Here is a 27,589-nt window from a genome sequence, read left to right on the forward strand (position 1 = left end):
AGAAGACGGCCTTCGTCACTGATCAGGGGTTATACTGTTACACGGTCATGTCGTTTGGTCTTAAGAATGCCCCGGCTACCTTCCAACGAATGATAAACACTGTGTTCTTTGATCAGATTGGGAGAAACGTCGAGGCATATATTGATGATATGATTGTCAAGACTAAACTTCAGAAAGATCATCTGTCGGACCTCCGAGAAACTTTCGCCACACTCAGGCGGCACCATGTCATGCTCAATCCCAAGAAATGTGTATTTGGAGTTGAGTCTGGGAAATTTCTCGGATTCCTTATCAATCAGAGAGGAATAGAAGCGAACCCTGAGAAGGTGCAGGCGGTCATTGACATGCAGTCGCCTCGTACCATCCGAGAGGTTCAGAAGTTAACAGGTTGTTTGGCGGCCTTGGGAAGATTTCTAAGCCGATCAGGCGACAAATGCCTATACTTTTTCCAGGAAATTAAGAAAAAGGCAAGGTTTGAATGGGGGCCGGATGCTGAGGCCGCCTTCCAGAAATGAAAAGTTCACTTGCATTCCTTGCCGAGGCTGGTCAGCCCTTTGCCCAAAGAGGTTCTCTACATGTACCTGGCCGTCTCTGATCATGCGATAAGCGCTGTTCTCCTTGCTGAAAGGGACGGCTGTCAGCTCCCGGTCTACTTTGTCAGTCACGTACTGAAAAATGCCGAGTTGAGGTATCCCCTAGTGGAGAAATTTGGTCTTGCACTCTTCATGGCTGTTAAAAAATTGAAGCCCTACTTTTTGGCACATACAGTCGTCGTGTATACAGACCAACCTATCAAGCGGCCGCTGACCATCATGGAGTCGTCAGGCCGAATGATCAAATGGGCCATAGAAATACAGAGCCTCGAAGTTACTTTCGAGCCTAGAAAAGCAGTGAAGGGGCAAGCCTTTGCTGACTTTATTGTAGAGATGACTCGTCCTCCTGACTCTCAAGTTCCAGACCAAGTATGGAAGGTATATGTGGACGGAAGCTCTACTTCAAATGGTTGTGGAGCAGGCGTCATATGTCAGTCGCCAGAGGGCGACAGGTTCGAGTATGCTCTACGCTTCAGTTTTCAGGCTTCAAACAATGAGGCAGAATATGAAGCTTTACTAGCCGGGATCCGCATGTGCAAGGCGGCAGGGGCAAGAAAAATAGACGCCTATTCCGATTCACAATTGATAGTGAGTCAGTACAATGGCGAATACGAAGCAACCCATCCGGCCATGATCAAGTATTTACAGGCGGTCCGACAAGCAGTCGGCTCCCTTGAGGATTTCCATCTGATCCAAGTGCCGAGATCAGAAAACAACCAGGCGGATGCGCTGTCAAAATTAGCATCATCCGCCTCCTCTGATACTCCTCGAACTGTTTTTTGGGAAGTAATGGAGAAGAGAATCATCGAGGAAAACCCTATTGGAATCCTAGACAGAAGCTCAACCTGGATGGATTCAATCAGGGCATATATGACAAACGGTACACTGCCGGATGATCCTCAACAGGCGGCAGCACTGAAAAAACGAGCCTCCTGTTTTGAAATGATAAAGGGAGAACTTCACAAGAGGGGGTACCTTCAACCCTTCTTAAAGTGTGTTACTCCAGAAAAAGGACGAGAGATACTAGACGATCTTCACTCTGGTTACTGTGCTTCTCATATAGGCGGTAGGACGCTTGCTCAAAGGGCAAGGCGGCAGGGCTACTTTTGGCCTACTTTGGAAGCAGATGCAATGGAGATGGTGAAAAAATGTGACAAGTGCCAAAGGTTTGGCAAACTAATTCACCGTCCGGCTACTGACCTCACTACCATTCACAGCCCACTACCGTTTGCTAAGTGGGGCATGGACATTCTGGGTCCATATACGCCTGCTACAGGCGGCAGAAGGTACATACTTGTTGCCGTTGACTACTTCACTAAATGGGTAGAGGCGGAGGCGGTAAAGGGAATCAAGACGAAAGATGTAATTTCATTCATTTGGAAAAATGTCATCACTCGGTTCGGGGTTCCCATGTCTATGGTTTTTGATAATGGTCCCCAATTTGAGACGCCTGTTCTCAAAAGCTGGTTGGGTGACCAAGGAATTGCAAACTACTTTGCATCTGTCGGCCGTCCACAAGCAAACGGCCAGGTAGAAGCCTTTAATAAAATCATCTCAGACGGTCTCAAGAAAAAGATTGAACGAGCAGGCGGCCTATGGGCGGATGAACTACCACATGTTCTCTGGGCCATTAGGACGACTGAAAAAGGGGCGACTGGAGAAACTCCATTCCTCCTAACTTACGGCGCGGAAGCTGTTCTTCCAATAGAACACTACGAGCCGACTCTTCGAGTGATGCTATATGACGAAGAGGCAAACTGGGAAGCCATGCGCCTGGCATTAGACTCACTTCCTGAAAAGAGGGGCAATGCTGTCTTGCGCCATGAGATCTATCGCCTGAGAAAGACTAGATCATACAACAAAAAAGTACACAGGCGTCCACTCAAAGTAGGGGACTTTGTACTTAGAAAAATGGAAGCAGTTGGTAGGGCTAATGAGTCTGGAAAACTAACTCCCAACTGGGAAGGACCCTACCGAATCTATGAGGAAGTCAGGGACGGTACCTACCGTCTGGAAACACCAGACGGACAACCGTTGCCTCGAACTTGGAATGTAGATAATCTTAAGAAATATTTCTTTTGAATGATGTAAAGTAAAGAGCTACTTAATAAAAGTTTGCACTTACTATTCAATTTTGTACTACGAGGGGCATGTCGTCTGTACCTTTACAGTCGGCTACTCTCCATTGAGTTTTACACTCTATCTTCAGAGGGGCATGCCGTCTGTACCCTTACAGTCGGCCACTCTCCATTGAGTATTTCACTCACAATAGGGGCATGTCGCCTGGGAATATAGTCGGCTACTCTCCATAAGAAGATGGCCGACTGGTTCCAAACACATAGCCACCCCCCTAATACTTAGCTAAAAAGATTAGGGCCTGGCCGACCCTGTGCGTAACAGGCGGCTACCCTCCTTTTATTTAGCACCTACGTTCACCAAGAACTTACCAAGGCCACAGGCCGAATGATCAAACAAGGCGTCAAGCCAACTGATCAAATCTACAAAACTAATACGACCTGTCCCAACATCATAGCAGGCGTCCAACGGCATCCCTCCGGATGAAATTCGTCGCAGAGAGCAGCTCCCTTTTGGGTGGAACATTGTTCTATAAACTAATTACACGGAACCTATACGACTGTCCCCAAGGGCAACCACGTAGCCGTTTTTGAGACAAGGATAACTCTATCACTAACCAAACCAGTGGTAGCAGTTGACATCTGAGTCAGATGACCGCCTGTATTACTGGGGATAAATGCAGGGGGTACCTATTGAGTTAATAGCCAACAAACATTGGCGAATCAAGGGGTCTAGCCGGCCTACGCCGCCTGGTACCTCTACTTCTCAAACAGGAGTGACGGCGACTGAGTAACTCCAAAGTTAACTCATAGTCACTCTCTCAAACTTAGTATGGAGCCTAAAAGGTATGAGTCGTCCGCCTGTAGCAAACAGGGGCTCTCAACCACTACTCCTGCTAGGTTAACAACCTATTGAGTTAATAGCCAACAAACATTGGCGAATCAAGGGGTCTAGCCGGCCTCCGCCGCCTGGTACCTCTACTACTCAATCTAGATTGTGACGAAGACTAAGTAACTCCTATGTTAATAGTCACTCAAACTTAGTATGGAGCCTAAAAGGTATGAGTCGTCCGCCTGTTTTAACAAGCAGAGGCCCTCAATCACTACTCTTGCTAGGTTAAAAAATTATGAGTTAAAAGCCAACAACATTGGCAATAAAGGGAAACAACCGGTGCCCGCCGCTTGTTTTCTCTACTACTCAATTCCTTGACGACTAGGTAATACATTATTTACTTGGTCAGACCACTTTCCTACTTGGTTAAAATTACAAAAAGACAGGCCCGCCTGCCTAAAAAGGATCCAGACAAAATAGTTCGAATACCGATTGAATAAATGGCCGACTGATCGTCTATCCTGGAAACAGACAACCAGTCGTCCAGGGGCATAGGCGGCATACTAACTATCCGTACCTGTCTGCAACGTTCGGCCATGTACAACAGTCGGTCTAGTAAACAATGGGATATTAGATATGGAATACTTGGACAAATTTGAAGCAAAACAAAAATTCATTAAAAATAAGCCGGTCATTAAAGACCACCAAAATATTCAAAGCCCCGGCCCCCTGGCCGGGTAAATACAAAGCAAACGGCACGCAGGTCGTGGAAAGAATACATTAAGCTTAAGAAGGGGGCAGTTCAGTATTAGCAGCTGCCGCCTGGTCAGCACTCTTCTTGTTGGACTCGGCTTCAGCTGCATCCTTTTTTGATGCCTTACCCCCAAGTGGCACAAGCGCCACAACCGGCTCCTCCTCCTCCTCCAACGCTTCTCCCAACGCCTCTTCTTGAGCAGCCGCCAGGATCTCTTGATTATATGTTTCCGAACACTGGCGGTACGTTCTTTCCCAAGAGGCAAAGTCGGCACTGGGGAAGAGGCGGCCCCATGTCATGCGCTGGATTTGAGCGGAGTCTTCCATCATCTCCCGGACGAGCTCTTTCTTCTCTTGCTCGGCCTTTTCCGAGAGCTCTTGGGTAAGACTCTTCTCTTGGCTCACCAGGCGTTCTTTTACGCTGGCCAAGGATTTCTCCATGGCTTCGTAAGAGTACATTTTTAGGCGAAGAGGTTTCAGCTCGGCCTGGAGATTTGTGATGGTCGCCTCCAGCTCGTCATTCTTCTTCTGGGCCGCCTCTAACTGAGCCCGAACAGCGGCGGTAGCCTGCGCCTGATAATAAAGAATATCAATGGTCAGTACTTCATTTTGGGCAATTTGAAACATTGCCTTGTCACAGTCAGAGGCGGCCATAGCTTTTGCAGCCTTTACCTCTTTGTTTTTCCGATCAAGCGGCTTGCGAAGGCCGTTAACTCGGAGCAGGGCCTAAGTAAAAAAAAAACGGGCGTCAGTTTCCAAACAAAAAAGAAAACAGGCGTCCAGAATATTCAAATACTAAAAAATATGCTAAGTATACCTCAGCAAGGACCCCTGCAATCCCGTCAAGGTCAAGGGAGCCGACACCCCTGACCGCCTCCCTTTCAGACGGAGGAACTGCCCTGATCATAGACTTGGCCATCTCTACCAAGTCAGGCCCCTGGGGGCCGGCTGCATCAAGCGTAAACAAACGGATTAGACTTAAAAAAAAAAAAAAAAAGAAGAAGAGAGCAAGTCTAAAATTTACAAGGATAACTTCATACCTCTAGGCGGCCCAGTTGGAGCTTTAGAAGAAGTGGCCGGCTGTTTCTCAGCCGCCACCTGTTTCCTGGCAGAACCAGGAGAGCTCCCAACAGTCGTCTTCCGGGCCTTGGGGTCCGGCTGTTGGGAAGATGAAGCTCTTGGAGCACCCGTCTAAAACAGAAGAAAAAAGTCAGTATATGCATAAACACTCCAAAAAGAGGGTGAAAGGTTCGGAGCTCACCAAGGGTGCCCCCTTTTTGGGGGAGTCGGTTGAAGCTTGTTGCATAATAGAGGCCCGCAACATGGCCGCCGCAGTCTTGGAGGCAGTGATTTTGCTCATGGCGTCAGCTGCAAAAACAAACGGCAAAGTTAATAAAAGATAAACAACAAATGTATAAAACAACAGAGTATTCGACAGGCCGACTACCTCTTGAGCACCGACTGCTGAGGCCACAGGCGGCCAAAAAGTACTCGTCATAGAGCCACTTGAAGCTCGGGACGCAGTGCAGGGGTACTTGCTCTCGTACCCCTGAAGTAGAGTCGACCCTCGACTCTACTTTAAAGAGTCCTTTGTCAAGGATCTCTTTCTTAGCCTTGGGGGGAACAGGCGGCATGCTACGGCCGCCTGCAAGAAGGGGCGGATTCCTGTTCCACCTATTGAAGCGCTTGTTCAGCTCAATGTCTGAACTCTCAATGATGAGGAAGGTACTCCGCCAGTCCTTCCACTTGTTTGCTTTACCTCTCGTCATGAGGTAGCCCCTGTGGCTTGTTAATTGATACCAGCCGGTATCGCCTGTCTTAGGGGTCCGGCTGAGATAGTTCATATGGGCGAAAGCCTCGAAGCTCGGCTCCACCCCGTGCAGTTCGCACCCGGCCACATAGCCGAGTACGTTGACCCAGGAGTTTGGGGCTAACTGCCATAACCCCAACTCATACCCATCCAAAATCCGCTGAACAGCCGGATGTAATGGGAAGCGCAGCCCTGCCTTGATCGCCGCCTCGTAGCAGCCAAAGCAGGCGCTATCATAACTGGAACCAGCCGGCCAGACGACTGTGTCTTCTAGATCCGGCACAAACACTAGAAAGTCGGGGCCCATGGTGTGGTTTGCAATAAAGCTCTCCATTTTCTCTTGCATGGTTGTGATTCGGCCCCGAGGTACCGTGCAGTAGTAGGGGGTATTTAGCTCTCGGTAAGAGGCGGATGGTTCCGCCCAATTGTCCCCCTTCTCAACTGTGTGAGAAAGTCTCGCCTCTTGCAGGCGGCTGTTTTTCTCTTCTGTACCCAAAGAAGCATGGCCAGAAGAGCTTGACGAGGAGTCGTCCTCGGACGAGTCTGAAGAGGACGACTCCTCCCCTCGCCCGGAGGGGCCCGCCTCCTCTCTTTGAAAAGGAGCAGATTTGTTAACTGTTAAATTGGAAGGGGTCACTATGACTCCCCCCACAGAATTGCCGGCATCCAGGCCGCCTTGTCTCACTTCAACATCTGGCGCCTGGTCAGATGTTTCACTAATCGGCACCCTGTGGGAGGAGCCGTCTGAATTTGAGATCCTAGCTGTCTTTTTTGTTCTGGCCATCCTGCTCTGCATAGACACAGATACAGTCGGACTTTGTATAAAGGGCAAAGATGGGTCCGGAAAAGGGCAGGCGACACTCCTAGTCCTAGATTCAGCCGTCCCCGGTGACCGGCTGATCACTAACCTAGGTCGTGTCGTGTGCTTCCGTGGTGCCATTTCAGAAAATAAAAAGAAAATTAAGAGTAAGAGAACTGAGTTACCTGAACGAGTGACGGTTGATGAAGTTTTGGAAATCCGGTGCAGTCGGCTTGTCAGAACAGGCGGTAGGCAGACTTGTCCAAAATGTCAGAGCAAGTTCAGGGGTCCGAATGTTCTCAAATAGTTCTCAAAGTGCGAAAATGACTCAAGGCAACTCTCCCTTATATAGGCGAAGTGAGAAGGCGAAGGGTCACTTCCAGAATTCAAAATTTGGGCGGGAAAATCTCTCGTCCATTCGCCGACTGACACCTGTAGCAGGCCGTCGCCCGTTACAGTGCGACACCTGTCACAGGTAACACGTGACCAATCACGTGCCACCTGTGAGGGGCAAATGATTAGGGGATTTTGCTCCTACCAATCGGAATGCGCCACGTGGGCCAATCAGGACCTGCCAAGTGTCCCCTAGTTGGAACTGTCAGGGCTTGCCACGTGGCACGCGCTTATTCGTCCACCTTGGACCTGTTATGTCACGACATGTGGCATACTCCATGCCTAATGGAGAAACCGGCCACCCAGGCCCAACTTCCGAGGGAAGCCCAATCGGCCCTAGGTTTACCTAAACCTAGGATGGGCACGTTTCCCAAGGTTATAAATACCTCCCTTAATCCTCATTAAGGGGGGGGGGGACAAAAACAACACGCGAAAAACATTACGGAACACACTAATAACCGGATGATCTCGCTAACAAAGCAGATTACCTACATTAAACATTCTCACCTAGAGAGACCTTATTACTTTAATTTCCGCATTAATTACTCCTTAATCAGGTACTAACTTGACCGTTGGAGGCAGAGCTCACAGGAGTCTCCGTTATTTTGCAGGTACAGACGTCCGGTTCCAGTCTCGGAATTGTAACTCTCCCGCAGGACATCAGAAAACCCCGAAACATAAACCATCTTAATTCAATAGCGAATTCGACAATCTGTTACTTTTGATTCAAGATCGAGGAAAATATTTAAAAAATTAATTGAATGTACTACAATATATATAAAAAAAAAGGTCTACAAAAAAATTTTGAAATCCAAATTAGTTTGAGACAATTCTTAATCTTTCTAGAGTGGTCCTTGGTGAGTTGGATATTCGATTACTTGCTATCGATTCTCATCTTTGAATTTGATTGCTCGAAAAGACATAAATTTTATTCCCCAAAAAAAAAAGAAAATCCCTTTCCGTACAACTTCTTCATGGTAGTGAAAGGTCAAAAAATACACAAATAATTTATCTACTGCAGCTGTGATGGTGTTTAGTGATAGGCTGATAGCTATATTTCATAATTTCTTCAGGTTTTGCCTAACTTTTTAGCACCACTATAACTTACCACAAATTTACTTCATTTTACTTGAAAAGAAATGTACTTATATTTTTAGTAGACCAATACTTCACCTAACAATTGGTTATTATCAGTTGCCAACTAAAGTCTAAGTTATTATGCCAAAATAACAACCCAAAGAATTTACTTGTAAACATGTTTTAAATCTTTGATACCATAAAGTGGCAAAGCATAGATTAGAATAGGGTCAAATTTGATTCTAGTAAAAATTAGGAAAAATTGTCAAAAATAATACAAATTTTGAGTAGTCTGCCAAAAACAAGTTAATCTTTTGATTATTTCTAAATAATAAAACTTTTTTTGGGGGGGGGGGGTGTCCGCTTTAAACAAGATAATTTACCTACAACTTATATGACCAGTTAACTTTTTTTTTTTTATAAATAAAAGCATTTGACAATATAATTTACTTCTAATCAAAACTTATTAATTTTGTGTTAAAAAGAAAATAATTAATTAACTTATTATTATTATTTTTTGAAAACATTATTATTATTTAAAAAAAAAAAAAACCCTACCACTACCACCCTTCCCACTCCCTCCAACAGCCGAGCCACCCCCTGCCCCACCCCCGGCTGCCATCCAAACCACCTCCCTCCCCCTCGCGCCGGCCAGCCGATTAGCCTAGCCCCACCCCTTCCCTTTCCCTTCCTCGGTTCCCCACACAACCCTCATCACCGGAACCCAAAACCACCGGCCCAAACCCGAAATCCAAACCTTAACGAATTGGGGATGGTTTGGGCTATGGGATTTCGAGTTTGGGTCTGGGGTTTCGGGTTTTTGGTCGCGCCGGCTTACGGTGGAGGAAGGGGAGGGGGGGGGGGGTTCAACGTTCCGGTTAGGGGGGATGGGAGGGGGGTCGAATCGGGGCAAGGGAATAGGAGGGGTCGAATCGGCCCGGTGCTAGGGGGATGGAGGGGTTTGGGTAGCGACTGACGGTGGGAGAGGGGGTGGTGGCTGGGCTGTGGTGATGGATGGTTTTTTTTTTTTAATAAGGTTTTTTTCATTTAATAATAATAATAATAATAATAATAATAATAATAATAATAATAATAATAATAATAATAATAATGTTTTTTTAAAAAAAATAGATGTTTTAATAATAATAATTGGTGGGTTTTTTTTTTTTAAAAATAATATTAATATTAATTAAATTTTTAATAATTAAAAACACTAAATAAATTAAAAACGATGTAAAAAAAATAAATTAAATTATCAAACCAATAAAACGATGACACATGTCCCATATAACCTGTTAAACAAGTTACCAACAGATCATAACTTGTTTAAAGCGGACACTCCCTAAAGTTTGTATTATTTAGAAATAATAAAAAGATTGACTTGTTTTTGGCGGACCGCTCAAAGTTTGTATTATTTTTGACAATTTTTCCTAAAAATTATGACCAATATTTGCAAAGGGACCTTCCACCGGGGCCATTTGGAGCTTGGCCTAAGTAAATTATTGCAATTAATTAGTTAATAGACTTAGATTAACATATTTTACCTATAAAATATTAGGACATAATAATTAATTTTGAGCAAGAAGTAATTAAAATTCAAATCCCAACCCCTCTAATATTTGTGGCCAAGATCCGCCACTTATTTATAAAAGATACTTGTTATTACAAGTGAAACATAAAAGTTTAGCTCTTTAAATTGCTTGTTTGTCATATCTTCTACGTATAAGGAGTCTTTTTTAGTTGCTCGATTGCATACGATATGCTCAACTTGATCTAAACTGCTTATTCGTGTCACCCGTTCAATATTAGGATCGTTTGGGTTCATTAACAACTACTGATCGAGTAGAATCCTTGTTATATTGAATTGTTACCAACACGTTAAACACATATTAGTTGTGCTTTGATTGATAATATTCTTTAGAAGCACTGAAGCATGATAATTGCAAGGATAAATTGGGCGAATTTATACGACGACACCATTATACAAGTATACATTACCAGCAACATGTAAAAGACAGATTTACCCTTATGACCAAAAACCAAATAATGGTTATAAATTATAATTGAGCAATGAGGCATTCAATTTAGCTTTAAGTCTTTTTTTTTTTTTTTTTGGGAAGATTTTCAGCTATAAGTCTATTCAATTCTTTGTGTATCTCGTTTTAAAAAAAATAAAATTCTGTGTATCTGATTATATTTAAGATTATTGTCAATTAGTCACATTAATTTTCAAATCGGACCAAGTTAGGCAGGTTAAACTAGTTTCAGGTTAGATAATTAAGTATGGTTCAATTTTTGCTGCATCTTAAAATTCTTATTAATGGTAGTAGAATTTCCAAAAATACACGTTCATATACATAGTTCTAGTTATGGAGAAATATAAAGGTCCAAATGGAAATGCACAAAATAGGAGAATTTTGTCCTACAAAAACTTCATGTCAGACAAAAAACTAAAGTAATTTTTAGCAATATGAAACAAAAAGGAAAAAAGCAACTGACAATTCCCCAACGAGTAAATCAAAATGGTTAAAAAATAATTAAATAAATAACAATTTCTTTTTCGACTTCATCTAGCACCTCATCTCAATTAGAAATTTTTTTCGTCTACCAGTTTAAAAGAGTGTTTAACCAATAATCATACAGACGCTGTACGGCTGGTTAGCGTTATCTACGGCTGAATGACAAATAGAGGCTGCAAAGGCACCAAGACAAGTCAAAGATGATTTTTGTTGGAAGCAGAAAACAAGTTTGTATACTCCATAATAAAAGCATTCAAGAAGGGAACTTACTGTGTCTAAGCTGACGGGTTTCCCATCTTCTGCTACAACTTCGACAACTGTCCCGGCTTGATCAGCCTACAGAAAAAAGTTTTTATCAGAATTTACAATTTGCAGGCCATACAAACCAAATTGTTGCCATCTTAAGATGGAAATATAGAAGTGTCCATCTATTATGAACATAGTTTTCACTCATCTTTTGATCATCATGAAGGATCTATAGACTACATACAATACTGAAGACGGAAAAGTGCTGCACTTTATGCTGATTGATCATCAAAAAAATTTTCTCTTCTAAGGCGAAGTCATTTCAGCTAGCAGAAGGTGTGGCCGTTAGGCTACCAACTCAATCAAGTTTTACCTCACACATCAAGAATCAAATTGGCCAAAGGGTCCCCTACTATTTGAAAGCGAAATGAAATCAGGATCTGCCAAACTACAATTGACCGATCCATATCTGGAAATTATAAAACAACTTAGCTATTCAGTCAGCTACAATTTCCCAAAACAGCTTAGAGAAAGATTGTTATGAGGTGAAAGAGGAAAGTGACATTGTTGCAATAATGTGAAAACAACAGTAACTCAGTGCGACTGTGTGGCCTAAAAGGCCCAGAGGGAGCACTTGTTAAATCTCTAACAGTGAATGCTGATGGGGCAGGAAACAGAGAAAGGTCAACCCTAGGCTGGGATGTGGCATGCCCACCTCACAAGATTCTACAACAGAAAGGCTAAATCATAGACAAAAAAGTTCGATCCTAATAAGAAACAGTAGCAATAAGCCTAGCAAATGCAGGAAAAAATCTTTTTAGGAAGCATGGAAGAAAGAAAATAGGTGACAAAAAAATTGATCAGTCAAAAATCTGAAACTGCAATGGGAACAGATAAGAAAAATGGACATTAATAAAAACCATGCAATAGCAATTTATCATAATCCATAAACTTATACTCCATTAAAGTTACATAATTAGAGCAATGCCAACGCTGGTAAATAAAATTCTTCATGAGGTAAAATTATGAGGAAAAATTTCACTCTACATCTTCCATCAATGGGGTGGGTTGGTCTTCCTCATGGGGAAAGAGAGTTTTCCTCACTCGGTGAGAAAAAATTGGTTTCATTATCAAGAAAACAGAACAAATTAGATCCTGCCATGTGTCCCTATCAGCTCTATTTGTAACGTTACTATTTTTAACCGTTGTTTTTAGCCAAAACTTTTTTAAATAAAAAAGAAGATATATATCAATGATCATACAATTTTGAGATCTATAAATGGAGACCATTTTATTATATTTTTACACAATTTATAAAATTACTTTTCTCTATCAAAACAAATTAAATCAATTTTCATTCCCCAACGCTTTGTTTGGATAGAAGGAAAGAGAAGGAAAAAGAAGAGAAAGGGAGGAGGACAATTTCTCTTGTTTGGGTGAAGGATTGGGGAAAGGAAGGAAAAGGAGAAGGAGGGATCCGTTTTCCCTCTCTCTTTAATAAAAATAATCCCTTCAAGATTGGAGAGATTTGAAGGGAAATTGGAGTTCACCTTTACCCTCCCTTTCTCCTCCCTCCCCTTCCTCTTCTTTCCCTCCCTTTTCTTCTTTCTTTGCTATCCAAACAAAGTGTAAATATTATTATTACCATATTTTAGATTAATTAAATGAGAGAAAAAGCGAAAGTGGGAGAGCATAATTTTTTTCCTCACCAAATTTTCTCGTGGGAAAAGTGATGTGGAAGAGTGAGAAAGTAAGTAAAGAGAGATTGGTGAGGAAAATTTTACTCATGGATGAGAGTGTTCTTAGACCTCTGAACACAGCTAAATGAGTATGAAAGAATGTTGATTCCATTTCAGCAAGTCAAGTTTTGACTGCTTTCCTCCATACTCACTCATTATAACAAATCCCATCTTTTTATTTAACAGTGATTAGGTATAACCGCATAATGTATCTGAATAGTGATATCTATACAGAGCACTGTGTATAAACCCTAAGAAATCCAAGATTACCCATATTAAGTAGCAATTCCATTGAATATGGTCTTGCATTGGACCTTGTTTGGGGGTGGATGTGGGATCTTCACCTTTTGCACTACATCAGGATTATGACACAGAACATTCAACGCAAGTATAATCAGCATTGAGCGCATAAATAAGAGCATTATGCATGAGCCTAACCAAGGTCCAAATTATGGTAAAACGTGTTTCCAAACCTATTTCTTTTTTTTTTTTTTTTTTGAAGAAGTATTTCCACAACTCTAAAATGCTCAATAAAAGAGACTTGGGTTTAGCTATGGTGAACTTTGAAGCAATATTGTCAAAACTCAACTAACCAAAAGCTAGGCCACCTAATGCTTTTGACAAAGTGCAGAAAGTGTTGATGTGAAGCCAACTGTGCAAAAATTTACTTAACCTACACAAGTTTAGCCTGACATGAAAGTAACGTATCAATACCATATTGGCGGTCAGTGGAATGGACATGCTGTTTTTATTCCTTCCATTTTTAATAAATAATATGTCAACAAAATTGAGAATATGTTTGTAATGCTCTTTGTTGGTCGATTAGCAGCATAAAGCCATAAAAGATTGTGATATTAATGGCACTTCTCTCATTGGTATTAAAAGATCCACCTCCAACAGATAAGACCATTCATTTTATTAAGTATATTTTACATGGATTTCAGAAATCACAACTGAAAGGTAGACAAATATGTGAGCATGGAGGATCAGGAAAAAAAACCCCTCAAGTTTCAAACTGACATACAATAACTAATTCTCATGATGTTAGCTAAATAACATGAAAAAAATATATTACGGAGTAGGATAGAATGGTAGCTATCAAAATTATCATAATCTAAGCAGACTATAGATCAGAGACTTACTTCAATTTCGTTCATTAACTTCATGGCTTCAATAATACATACAACCTGTCCTTTCTGCACTTTGTCTCCAACCTATTATAGTAATATTGGGAAAAAAAATTAACTCAAATTTAGTTACAATCTACAATGAGTCAATGATGGTTGAAATAATGAACTTGAACATGCAAGATAAATAAACAAATTTCAAGGCCATTACGGAAAAGCAAGTAAAAATACTAACCTTTACAAATGGTGGGGAATTAGGTGCAGGACTTCGATAAAATGTCCCAGACATAGGGCTCTTTAGGGGAGGAACTGATGACTTGGCTGGCTTGGCAGCTGGTGGAGCAGGTGCTGGGGACGTTGTGGGTGCAGGGGTGGCTACTGCCAAAGAAGCAGGTGGGCTAGCTTGTGGTGGTGCAGTAGGTGTAGAAGGTGCCTGCATCATATACATAGGAGGGGGTGATGGTTGTGAAATGGCTTCCGTTTTACGAATCAATAGTTCACAGTCATGTTGCTTCATCTGCAACTCCACAATGTCTCTTGAGTCTACAAGCCTGCAAAATAATAAAAAAGATTTGTCACATATTTAAGCTTGATTAAATTACATACAAAGAGAAAGAGTAACTAAGTCCAGTACTTGATAAGACCAGCAACTTGGGTGATAAATTCAGATATAGATTCCTCTGTAGGCACTGGTGTTGAAATAGACTCACTTGATGGCTTGCCATTCTTTGTCTCCTTTGCAGAAGCTTCAGATTTACTTGAAGCTTCACCTCTGCTAGCCTTTGGAGACAACAAAGTGGGAAATGAATATCAATGGAGAAATTTCTTGGAATAAGGATAATCCTTGAAAACAAAGTTACAAGAAGCTTACATTGTTCAATTGGGCCTTAGCTGCAACAGAATGTGTGATAACAGATTGGGAACTCTGCAATAAAACAAGAAAGAAGAAATTCTTAATGATGCAGAATTGCAGATGCCCCAACAACACCTACCATTCTCTAATTTCCCTCTCTTCTACAATTTCTTTAATACTTCACTGTTTGCTTTTAATTGCAGTTTGCTTTTGATTGCAGTTTTACCCTATTCATACGCCCTACTTTGACCATAACTTTTACTTTTTAAATCAATGTATTTTTGTACAAGATTGTTTGATTCGTCCCCATGTATACTTCCAAAAAATAAACTTCTTATAATTTTTACTAATACATGGTTAAAGATATTAATGGTCAAAATAGTGTGTTGGCTAGTGTGAAAATTAAAATGTTGCAGTTAAATGAGTTAGTATAACTTAGTATAACTTTGATTCAGGAGTGCTTCACATTTTTACCATTTAAAAGTACAATTATTTTACACATCACACATAATGAGTCACAACAAGAACATCCAAAATGCAATAATATGCCCGACCAAAAAAAAAAAAAAAAATGCAATAATATGATGTGTTGTGCTCTGGGAGTGTCTGGGACTATGGGTGGGAGGATACTTTTCTTACAGAGCTATACTAGCTATATTCAACAAAACTTTGCATAGCTTTGGTTAATTCTATAGGGTCTTAAATGCTAATCTTATATCAATTCAATCTTTTAAAAAATTCAACTGTTATGTCAAAGACTGAAAATGTTGGCTATGAAACAATTTAATCAAATAAAACAAAAAATCAGTTTCATAACTTGAAACAACCTTTTGTGTTACACTCAATTGAGGAAAAGAAAACATTGTTTAGGATCAAAGCAAGAAATAAAGAGACAAAAGGAGAATAAAGGGAAACATAAAAAAGCAAAAGGATACTTTCTTATATGAGAACTAGTAATAGATTATATATGGCCTTCATATGCCATAATTTCTAGCTTTTTTTTTGCAAATGAATGTTCTTGCATGCTTTTTTGTGGGGGTAAATATTAAATTTTGACCTAACTATATTGCAACGTTATAGTTCCTTGCAAACAAATGCAATAGGAAATATTTTTTTCTCATATTCGTGCCGGACAAAAGATTTAACTCACACAATGAATCCTTTACTCCTATAACTACTACTCCTTCCACCCCTAAAAGCATGCACCATATTCCATTTTGGGTGTCCTTAAATGAATTCTCCATTCCATTCATGATCGTGTGGTCTCATTGCATTACTCTCTCGTCAACATGTAGTCCCACACTCCCACTAGTTTACATTTTCATCAACTCCACTCATCAACATATACTTTTAGGGATCCCTAATAGGGATAGAGGAAATAATCAAGATCCCACATAACTCTATAGTTTATCCTCAAGAAGATAGTTTAGTTGGAGGGAACATAGCCTACGAGGCACAAACACGCACTAAAGGGGTTAAAACCTTGGCCATTTTTGCACTCCTCGGCCAATTGATTGAGACACATTAACTTTTCAACAAATAATCTTTCTCTTTCTCTATGAATGTATCAAGCACATTTTCCAATACTTGTATTTATAACAGCACTATGCACTACTATTTCTTAAAAGCTTAAACTGCTCAAAAGTTCTTTTATCTATCAGCTACACAGAAGTACCTTCAACTTAGCAAGACCACCAAACCATCACAACCTATATTTCTCTGGTGTTGCCTATTGCACTATAAGTGCTGAGAGAAACTAGCTCAATGAGACAAATCAAGAATTTAACCCAAATCCAAAGTCTAAACCTTTCATCATCATCCAATTCTCAGTTAAGTATATGTTAATTGTGAATACTTCATTTAAGCCCTATAACAAGCAAACATCCATGGAAATATTTTCTCTCAAGTTAATGGCCAAACACATGAAACCTGGCAAGAGTTTCCACAAAAAATTGCCGGACAAAAGTTTAACTCAAAAACCGAATCATTCACTCTTACAGCCTAGCAATTGCTCCATCCCTAAAAGCATGCACCATTTTCCTTTTTTTGGATGTACCTATATAAATGCTCCATTCCAATCAAGATCCCACATTACTCTATAATTTATCCTCTAGAGGGTAGTTTAGGTGGATATAACATGGGCCTAACTCATGAGGCACAAACACGCAGTAAAACGAAACCCCTCAACCATGATAGCACTCCTCAACGAGATGATTGAATACATTAACCTTTCAACACATAATCTTCCTCTTTCTCCACGGAAGGAAGTATCGAGCTCATTTCCACTAGTCGTATTCATGACAACAGTAAGCATTAAAATTTCTTAAAACCTAATATTGCTCAAAAGATCTTTAATCTATAAACTTGCTCTCTTGCTCAACTATACCCAGTCATAATAATGGTGAACGCACTTACAGTGTATAGCAGCAGCAAAGATCACTACACAAAAATGCTCTTATCTATATTAGACCACCATCCCATCACAACTGAAAACCTATGGTCATGAAATGATGTCTATTGCACTATTCATGTAATGAGAAATTAGCTCAAAAGAGACGAATCATATGTTAAGATCATTTCAAACAACCCCACAAACTGAAATTACCCGATATCATCCATGCAAAGTCTAAACCCTTTCATCATCATCATCCAATTCTTAGTTGTTCAAGTGTTAATAATACTCAAGCTCCAAAACAAACAAACATCCATGGAGCTTCATTATCTAATTTTTCGAAAATTGGATGTTTTCGATGCTTGATTGAAGCAGGAAAGTTCAAAACAACAAAAAGTACAACTGTACAAGCATAATAAACTAATAAAGTACCATCATGAATTACCATACAGCTTACAGTACATCTCTTAACTCAAACAAATCATTTTTTTACCAATTCGTTTGAGCTAATTTGTCCACTAAAAAGGCATGACTTCACTAATCCTAATTCCAAACCCTTTCCAAATCACAAAAAAAAAAAAAAAAAAAAAAAAAAAAAAAAAAAAAAATATCATGAAAATAACTCCAATAGTAGTAGCATTAAACATTCAAAACATTAATCCATTTATAAACACAAATCCAATTAATCTCCAAGATTTAACAAATTCAGAGTTCATAGAAATTAACGAAAATGTATTAAATAAAACCATAAAAAGCATTAATTAAAACACTGCTGAAAAACATAATACTCAATACGATCAACATTTCATAACACACAAATTAAATCCAAAATACATCATTAATCGATCTAGCACATACAAATCAAATCAATCAAACAGATCCAGTAAAATAAACAGAAATTAAAAAAATAAAATGAAAAATGAAAACCTTGGAAAAAAGACGAAGCTCGGGTTTAGAGGAGAGAGAAAAAGCAGCATTGGAAGGAGAGAGAAGTTGACGACGGCGGGCGAGGAGAGAGAGTGAAGAAGGGGTGGTGGTGTTAATGGCGGATTTATCGGCGACAACAGCGACGGCTGCTGTAGGAATGCACGACGACATTGTAATAGTGTTAGTGTTGGTATTGGTGAGTTAGTTGGACTACTTTGTGTTGCAGTGATGAAACCCGATAAATTTGTGGGAAAGGTGGGAAGAAGTAGAGATTGGAATTTTGGTTTGGGGAGCAGGAAGAAACTCTGAGTTTAAGATTATTTATTTATTTTTTTTTTTTTTTTTTTTGAGTCTCAACTGAATTTTGTGGGGTCTCATTTATTATATTTTCACATTTTTTTAAAGTTTGAAGGAAAGGATTTGATATGGAGGCCCATGGGCTTAAGTTTGTTTTGATCCATTGTTTGTTTCAATAGCCTGTTAAGTTGAGGGGCTACAAGCTTTCCATGAAAAAAAATACTCTAACTTGAAATTTTTTTACTCCCTCTATCTCATAATACATGACACAGTCAACATTGTACCCATGTCAATGCACTAGTTTGACTTTATTTTTATATAATTAAATATTAATAAAAATTATTTTAAAAATTATATTATGAAACTTTATATTAATACATATCTAACAACCTCTCATAGGTTTAGCCAGCACAGGTCCACAAGTCAACGCTTGAGAGTAGAAGAGAGAGGTAAGGGAATTCCCCTACTTCCAAGCATTTTTTAGTTATTGGGGCTCGAACTTGTGACCTCATAGTCACAAAGTGAGTTCCCCACCAACTCCGATACCTAACTTGAAATGATATGATTGATTTGATTAATTTGAAAGTTACAAAATACGACGTACTCTGTATTATTTAAAGGCCCTCTATCTAGAAAAAGACCGATAGAATCGAGAAGCACCTCATCTTAGAGATAGACTAATATATTGAGATGAACGAGTATTATTTTAGTTTCATAATTATATTGTTGCATGATAAGGTTCAAAATATGTTTTCTAGTGGAGAAAACTCTAAAACATTTAGGCCTTATTTAGTTCACCTTATTTTTACTTATTTTAGAAAAAATAAGTTCAGATCAGATCAGATCAGAAAAAATAAGTTCAGATCAGAACATCGTTTTATGTGCGGTTTTTTATCGCTAAAAATTCTTAATTTCGTAATGAAAAGAATTGTGAAAATTACATATTAATAAACTACGCATTATTACGAATCTAACAAGACCCCACTTGATACATTTTTTCCTTATAGATTATCGTACACTTAAGGTCAAAGTTTGGTCAAATCAGACAATCAGATCAGATCAGACCAGACCAGATCAGATCAAATTAGTAAAAATAAGGTGAACCAAACAAGGCCTTAGTGTCTCCCTACTCACTCCTTAAAGATATTACATCGTATATATTTATTCTCGTTAGGGCATAGTCTCCACTATGGAATTGATTCACCCCCTAATTTTACATTGATATATATAGTGGAGACTGGAGACTATGCCCTAACGAGAATAAACATATACAATATACCTTTTATTTGGAGCAAACCCTAGTTAATCTTTATGATTGACGAGATTCGTCAATCTAATGACATTGCTATAATATTGAAGAACGGTACTCGGATGGATGAATAGTACTCCACCGACACCACCATTGAAGCTTTCTTCATTGAAGTTGTCTTCTTCTTCGTTCCTCGATCTTCACCGACCTTCCATCAACACCACCATTTCCATCATCTTCCTTGTGTTCACCTTCTACCGACACCATCTTCATCATCTCCACCTTATACCAGCAACACCATCGATTTTCCAATCCGACGGCGAAATTCAACGAAAACCCTAGAAGGGTAAAATTAAGGGGCATACTCAACCCCAAAGGGTAGGGGTGACCACGTATATCCTCCATTATTAAAGTATGTTTGATCTTGATTTTTGAAAATGGAGTTGAGAATAGTGGGAATGGCGGATATCGGGGAAGCAATAATTAGAAGGGGGAAGGTTTAAAGGAGGAGGAAGAAGAAGGAGCAAGCTTTAATGTAGGATGAAGGAAGCTTTAATGGAGGATGAAGGATGAAGGAAGGAGAAAAGAGGAAGGAAGAAGTAAGACCCTGTTCTTTTGAGCTTTTGGGTGAGCAGATAAAGCGGATGCCAGCAAAGTAGAGCAGAGCATATTGAGTCAGCAGAGTAGAGCAGAACAGGGCTTAGCAGAGCAGATTTCAGCAAAGCAAAACAAAATAGAGCAGCTCAAAAGAACAGGGCCTAACACAATTGTTATTTAGTTTACAAATCATCCGAAACAACACCCCTAAATAATTCATAAAATTTCGATTTTACCCTCTTTATTAAGATATTTTGTCAATCATAAAGATTAACTTGTATTTTCTTTTTTATTTGTCAAAAACAAATATAACTCTATTTGCTTAATATTATTTCAACATTTAATTGACGTTTATTGTTATATATAACTATACATGATGTGTGCATTGAGATTGTGACAAGTTTGTGAATCACATTCTATGCTTTACGGAGTATTGATCTTTCAAACCAAAGAAGTACTCATTATCAATATTGAGTATAACCAATATTAAACTATGTACCGAGCTAATAATTATAACACTTAAAAAAATGGTGGGAATATATTGATGATCAATGAAACACTCTACAATCAAGGGAGATTTTATAAACAAATATGACCAATAATCACATTAGGTTAGAAAAATACCTTTCACCAAGTTTTGTTTGTGTTGCTTCATAAGATCTATGATACCTCTCTTTCCTAGCTTGTGTCTTCCTTCTCTAGCTTCCATCCGTTAGATTCGTACAACCTTATGCCACCCTTTAATTTGGCCGTCATGCATGAATGCATTACCAAGAATAGTGATTTTTTTTAAATATTAGGACAATTGTTATCGTAATTGTAGCTCTGTATAAATTGATCGATAGAATAGAAGAGGCCAAGTGACAACTTATGTATATGATAATTTGTATTAAAATCCTCTTTACCAAGTAAATTGTCAAGCCAAGCTAAGGTTTGAAACAATGTACTCCTACTTTACGTATTTTGCACGTGTGCCAATGACTTTCCACTTCCTGCAAGTTTTGCCTTCACTCACTTCGATCAACAGTAAAACCCTTGATCACCAAGCTTAGTTAAAATAAAAAAAGTTTGATTTGGCCCATTAACGTATGTATGTAATGCATGTCGTCCAAATTTTACTCTCCTCCTTTTTAGATGCCAACTTTTTCATGAGTTGCTTCTACAAGAATCTCTACTGCTTTATTCTCAAGAAATATTCAAAGAACCATACTTTATAAAGTTTATAGTTTCTATTTTTCAACCCTATTTCCAAATAATTTATTATCTATTTGTATATTTCAATTCGTAGATTTGCCAACGATCATTTGCCATTATGTGTTACACTTAATGATGATAATGTTTTACAAAAAAAATAATTAATTAAGTACATTATTGATTAAATTTGATGGAGCTAGATATATTCAGGGGAGAATTGCAACATGATTATTTCAAATCAATAATAGTCTATAGGGTAATTATCAATCCATCAATTTAATTATCCATATAAATTTTGCTAGCACCTAGTACTATAGTAGTATCATCTATAATATATGTAGGGTTTTATTTGAAGTTATAGTCCGTTTAATATTGATGATGAATAAATAAAAAAAGTGTCCTCTCATTATCATGGACAAGCTAATATAACAACTCATATATTAAAAATGATTTGAAATGAAGTTTATATTCTCAACAACATCCATCAATATATTTTTTTCTCTGAATAACAATTACCAAAGGTTGGTTTGCATTGGAGGAATAAAAGTCGGTCAATAGTAAACTTTACATAGATTAATGAATTGGGAAATTAAAATTGGACAATTTATATTAAAAGTGGCTTGTTATCTTTAATTTACCAAGTATTTTTTCAATAATGCCATAGACGAATAGTTACATTAGACACCAAAGTACTAACAGATCATCAGATGTTCCTTAGGACAAGATATCATTCACCGAGATTTGAATCCCCACTTAATGATCTTTTTCTTGCATATTTTCTTGTATTAAGTTCTACATTATTCCCTTTGTAAGCATTGTAACATCACAAATTTTCAAAACACATATCTCTCAGTATTTTTTTTAATGAATTCTAAAGTATTTAGAACATTAGCCATTTTGTCACCAATTCAATAATTGTTGTTTGGATATTACACACACAAATTTAAGAGCCGTTTCTGTCGCCTTAAAGGACTATAGAAGAAGATCTTGAAGGAGACCAAATACCGACGTTAATCTTCCTTTTTGTCTTCAATTGAGTTGCAAAATTTGACCCTTAATTCGTTTGGAAATAAAAGAATGGAGTAGACAATATAGAATAGAAGACGAAATTCTCTTTTTTGTGTCTCTATATTATTACAAGTACACATCAGATCATCATTAAAGTAATAAAAGGGAATTTTCATATTTTATGTCACTTTATTTAATTTGATTTAACATTTCACTATATTTGATGGAACAGTATGTTAAACACATGGTATGTGACATATAGTGTAGTTTGTATTTCAATTCAATCTTTGTGAATTGTGATAATTGGTCCTTTTTGCTTCTTTACGTACAAAATGTGCACACTTTGATTGTTATTTCATTTATTGGTAAAATCCAGTATTTGGAGTTGGAGTGATCTGAAAGATTAGTTTATTTTCCAGCTGTTTACAAAGAAGAATGTAAAATTGCTTGTGATGGTGACGAGTTTATCTAAGTTTGTGATTTGTGAAGGATAATCTCATATAAAAGCCGTGGAATATAATTATTATGGGGTGAAACTCATGAACATCATGATTTGAGATTGAAACATTAGTACATTATTTGTTATTTGTGGCTCTCTCAGTAACAAATTATGTAAAAATAAGTAATTGGTTCTTAAGCTAAAGTTCTAAAAATTAAGATTCTATTGATAATTTTAATAAAGAAAATATCATTAGATGGTCTTAATTTCAAGACTGGATTTTCATTAAATAGTGTAGATATCATTTCAAGTTTTCAACGAGATAAGGAATGAAAGGTTAGCAACTTTTTGGTGCAGCAGGCTACATCGTATGACAAGGGTTTCCTGAGTTATTTTGTTAGGTATTACATGAGTTATTCAGTCAGAGGTTACTCGAGTTACTCGGTCAGGGGTTACTTGAGGGGTTTGGACAAGGATTACTCGAGGGGTTAACTCGGTCAAGGGTCACTTGAGGGGTTACTCGGTCAGGGGTTACTCGAGTTACTCGGTCAAGGGTTACTTGAAGGGTTACTTGAGTTACTCGGTCAAGGGTTACTTGAGTTACTCGGTTATGAGTTACTCGAGGGGTTTGTTCATGGATTACTCGAGGGGTTACTCGGTTAGGAGTAACTTAAGTAACCCCTGACCGAGTAACTTGAGTAACCCCGGCAAATCGAGTAACCCCTGACTGAGCAACTTGAGTAACCCCGGCAAATCGAGTAACCCCTGACCGAGCAACTTGAGTAACCCCGACAAATCGAGTAACCCCTGATCGAGTAACTCGAGTAACCTCTATTCGAGAAATTCGAGTAACCTCGGCAACTCGAGTAACCCCCAACCGAGTAACTCGAGTAACCCCTGCCGCACGATACAGCAGGCCGCATACAAAAAATTGAGTTTGAAACTTTCAGGAAAAAAAATAAAATAAAATAAAAAGTTTGAAACTCAAGTTTTAGAATTTAGTCAATCAAAAACATCAATCAAGCTATGGAATATCTCCTAAAATAACCCCATTTCCAACACCATTGATTGCATTATTGTAATTGAGATCAAAGAGTTATACAATTTTTTTTATATTTTTATATTTTTATTTTGTTGTAGTTGTTGTTTAGAGTCACAAGGATGGTTCCTTAAAAAAAAAATTTGTCACAAGAATAGAGTGATTAAAATCAATCTCAGGATCTCCAGGAACCAAGAAGAAAGCTCTAACCACCTGAGCTCTTACAAACTCTCAAGCTTTACAGTTATTAACTAAAGTAATACTACTACAAAATGGAAACTCAAAAACAAAATACTACAGAGTACTCATGAAATTTAAGGATCACTCTTGATTTTTGATTTCATCGAATAGTATGTAAATAATAGGTGTGCCTTTCTCAACCGAATTTCATTTGATAAAGTATGTTATCCCTGAATTTAGCATATCTAATCATTTTGAAATTATGATCATGAATTTAACTTAGTATATGAACTTGTAGTTGTGAAATGAATTATGGTATTTCTAATTGTCTCTTAACTAATTAATCTAATAATACTAACCTTATATTGTTTCCAAAAAAAATAAAAAAAATAAAAAAAATTACTAACTTATATAGTATTCCTTAGTCCTAAGTCATATTTATATGGACCTGTTTTATCGAAATAAGTGAAGACATTGATAAGAACATATAACATGATTTAAGATTTTCAAATTAATTGGAAATAAGTACTCCCTCCGTCTTAATGATAATTCCTTATGGGCAATTTTCACGGAAATTAATAAACATAAATAAGAAGTAGTAAAAGTACATTAGAAAGGTAAATTTATGTTGAGTATGCAAAAAAGTAGAGAGAGAAAGTAATAAAAATACATGGAAGAACAAAATTTACATGAGAAAGTTGAATTTGCACAAATATTGTTGCAAATTGGAGGGAATTTTGGTATAACATTAATATTAATGGTACTTGAAAAATGCAAATGGGACTATGATTTTGGGACTTAAAATTGGCCATAAAAGACTATCAATAAGGGACGGAGAGAGTAAATAACTTTGCCTAATTAATTCAACCTCACTACCATGACTAATAAAGAATCTAAAAAATGAAAACATTAAGTCAAATTAAGCATTAATTATACTAATTTATCAATGCTTATATGCAACCAGTGGTTGCATATAACATTATCCTTTTACGAAGTATATGTACTTTTCAAAAAAAAAAAATATATGTTAAGAAAAAGGGAAAGAATTAGGACCCCCCTCCTCACGAGGGGCGATCCTAAAGCATCTGGGGTGAGAATGGGGTACAAAGTTGAGGAGGTACAAAAAGAAATATCCAATTTGTCGGTGACAAGATGTCCAATATTTGCAATCCAATCTGCTGCTCTATTTGCTTCTCTGTAGACATGCCGAATTTTCCAATGGGGGATTATGTGAAGTAGGATCTTGATATCTGCTATAATGTGATCAATCTGCCACAGGGTCGACTAAATACCGTTCACTGCGTTGACAACTAGGAGGTTGTCCCCTTCAATTTGAAGATTTTGTATTCCTTGTTGGAGGGCGAGGATGATTCCCTTGTGGAGACCAAAAGCTTCAGCTACAATGGCATTGGTGGTTCCAAGGTTGAAAGCTTGTGTTGTAATGGGTGTGCCGTCACTGTCTCTAATGATGACTCCTGCTGCTGCTGAATTGTTTTTGACCGAACCGTCAAAGTTGAGTTTGAAGGAGGTGAGAGGAGGAGCCTCCATGAAACTAATTGTGGGTTGTGGAATGGGTTTGGGATCTTTGCATTGGAGACCCCAAGCTTAAAGAGGTATCTATGAAAATGCAATAATTCCACTCTTTGAACGCAAATTGCGCTCGGTGGAAGGTTCTAGGGATGTCAAAAGTCTCATTCTTGAAAATAATAGAGTTTCGTTCTTTCCAGATACTCCATAAAAGGATGATAAACTTTCGGAGGGAGGTGTTTTTCCGAAGCGTAGATAATGTTGTTATTAAGTCTATGGGTGGAAGTGCACCAGGCAACCAGCTTTGGGTTAAAACGTGGTTCCAAATTTCTTTGGCCCTATCACCAGTAAGAAATAAGTGATCATGAGATTCCGGATAAGTGCAACAAAAGGAGCAATGATTGAAAGGAATAATCTTTTTTTTATAAAGGGTGTCTCTAACTCCAACACTATTATGCATTATTTGCCATAAGAAAATTTGGAGTTTAGGCGGGATGTCTAGTTTCCATATCCAACGATGTGGCCATTTTACAGCATTTGGCTCTAAATTATGTGCTATCCATGTAGCCGACTTTACTGAAAAATTCCCCAAACGCGTAGTGCCCCATACTGGTGTGTTAGCCATTTGAGAGCTAGGTAAGGGGATGCCTATAATTAGTTGTACAATATAGTTTGATAATAAAGAATAAAGTTTATATTTATTCCGATGTCGATCGGGGAGAATAAAGTATATGTTATACTTGTATATTGCATAATAAAAGTTTTTTATCATACTCGTATAGAGTATAATACAAAGATCGCATAAAATTACGAGTAATACTTGGGAAAACGAGAGTGTAGGTTATCACTTATATACGTCAATGTACAAGAAACTAATAAAGCACAACATCAGCCAACCTAATCAATCACACAAAAATATGCACGACAAACATGAAAAAGCACTATTCTTGACAAATTAAGTGAAACAATGAGGAAGTTGGTGGTCAAAAAATACACAAAATTCCGTCGTTTTAGTATAAACCCCATAATTTATCTGCCGGCACCGACTAAAGAAACCCTTCGTCATCACCTTAGCCGAAGCCCTCATTTTTGGGTTACATCGAGTGGTCCAAATTACTCTAATTAACTATTAAACGACCCTACTTCACTACACCTCTTTTTATTAATTATTTAATTAATTAGCTAATTAATTAATAATTTTTACTTTAATTCAAAAATATTTTACAAGAAAAAAAATTATAAAGATAAAGAAAAAAATAATGAAAAGGAGAATGAATTGAATCCATTTGGTGAATATGGGTTTAAAAAAAGTTAGCTAAAAATCAAAGCTAATTTATTGAGCTACCTTAATTATTGGATTAAAGTTTCTTGTTGGTAGGATTACTTATCGTATTACTGATAATAGTCTACTGCTTAATTAATTTTACACCTGTTACAATTTTATTATAGAATAATTCACCTGATTAATAAGTTTGTAATATTAAAGTTAGTAATCAAACTACATGAAAATGGGTTGAATTAATTAATTAATTATGTTCTTTGAGATTAGGTAAGTTTTGTGTTTCTTTCACTATTTGTAGTTATGTTTTGACTATGATTGACGGGGTCTAAAACATGATAGTACAATAAATCAATAATTACTAACAAGGGATAGGTCATTAGGTCATAACTCACAATACAAGATGAAGGATCCTTTGAGAGTTTTGACTAGTAATGTTCAAAGAGGTATGTTTGTGTTTGTCTCACCATAAATTTTGCTTGATTAATGTTAGGACACTATAAATCCGAGACTACTTACACCTTACAAACATGCGTGCAAAGTGTGATCTATATTTCATTGTTTCAACATGAATCACACGTAAATTGTTTTTTAATAGATTTTAACTGATTAACGTCATTATACACAATTTATATTATTTTACCT

At 38.0% G+C, this 27,589-nt stretch overlaps 3 protein-coding genes across 3 annotated transcripts; all 3 read right to left on the minus strand.

Annotated features, from left to right (window-relative positions):
• Positions 1-10,817: 10,817 nt before the first annotated feature.
• LOC110709631 (biotin carboxyl carrier protein of acetyl-CoA carboxylase 1, chloroplastic-like) lies at positions 10,818-18,709 on the minus strand. Its single transcript, XM_021887839.1, has 7 exons — positions 18,136-18,709; positions 14,835-14,888; positions 14,598-14,743; positions 14,199-14,514; positions 13,979-14,050; positions 11,122-11,187; positions 10,818-11,024 (listed from the first exon to the last, which is right to left on the minus strand). Exons 1-7 carry the CDS (start codon positions 18,304-18,306, stop codon positions 11,001-11,003), a joined length of 849 nt encoding a protein of 282 aa, XP_021743531.1. The 5' UTR covers positions 18,307-18,709; the 3' UTR covers positions 10,818-11,000.
• Positions 18,710-25,214: 6,505 nt separating this feature from the next.
• LOC110709551 lies at positions 25,215-25,686 on the minus strand. The gene is made up of 2 exons (XM_021887769.1): positions 25,431-25,686; positions 25,215-25,333 (listed from the first exon to the last, which is right to left on the minus strand). Exons 1-2 carry the CDS (start codon positions 25,684-25,686, stop codon positions 25,215-25,217), a joined length of 375 nt encoding a protein of 124 aa, XP_021743461.1.
• Positions 25,687-25,690: 4 nt separating this feature from the next.
• LOC110709552 lies at positions 25,691-26,290 on the minus strand. Its single transcript, XM_021887770.1, has one exon. The coding sequence runs from the start codon at positions 26,288-26,290 to the stop codon at positions 25,691-25,693; it is 600 nt and encodes a 199-aa protein (XP_021743462.1).
• Positions 26,291-27,589: the final 1,299 nt, after the last annotated feature.

This window comes from Chenopodium quinoa, unplaced genomic scaffold (assembly GCF_001683475.1).
Source record: "Chenopodium quinoa cultivar QQ74 unplaced genomic scaffold, ASM168347v1, whole genome shotgun sequence".
NCBI classification, from domain to species: domain Eukaryota; kingdom Viridiplantae; phylum Streptophyta; class Magnoliopsida; order Caryophyllales; family Amaranthaceae; genus Chenopodium; species Chenopodium quinoa.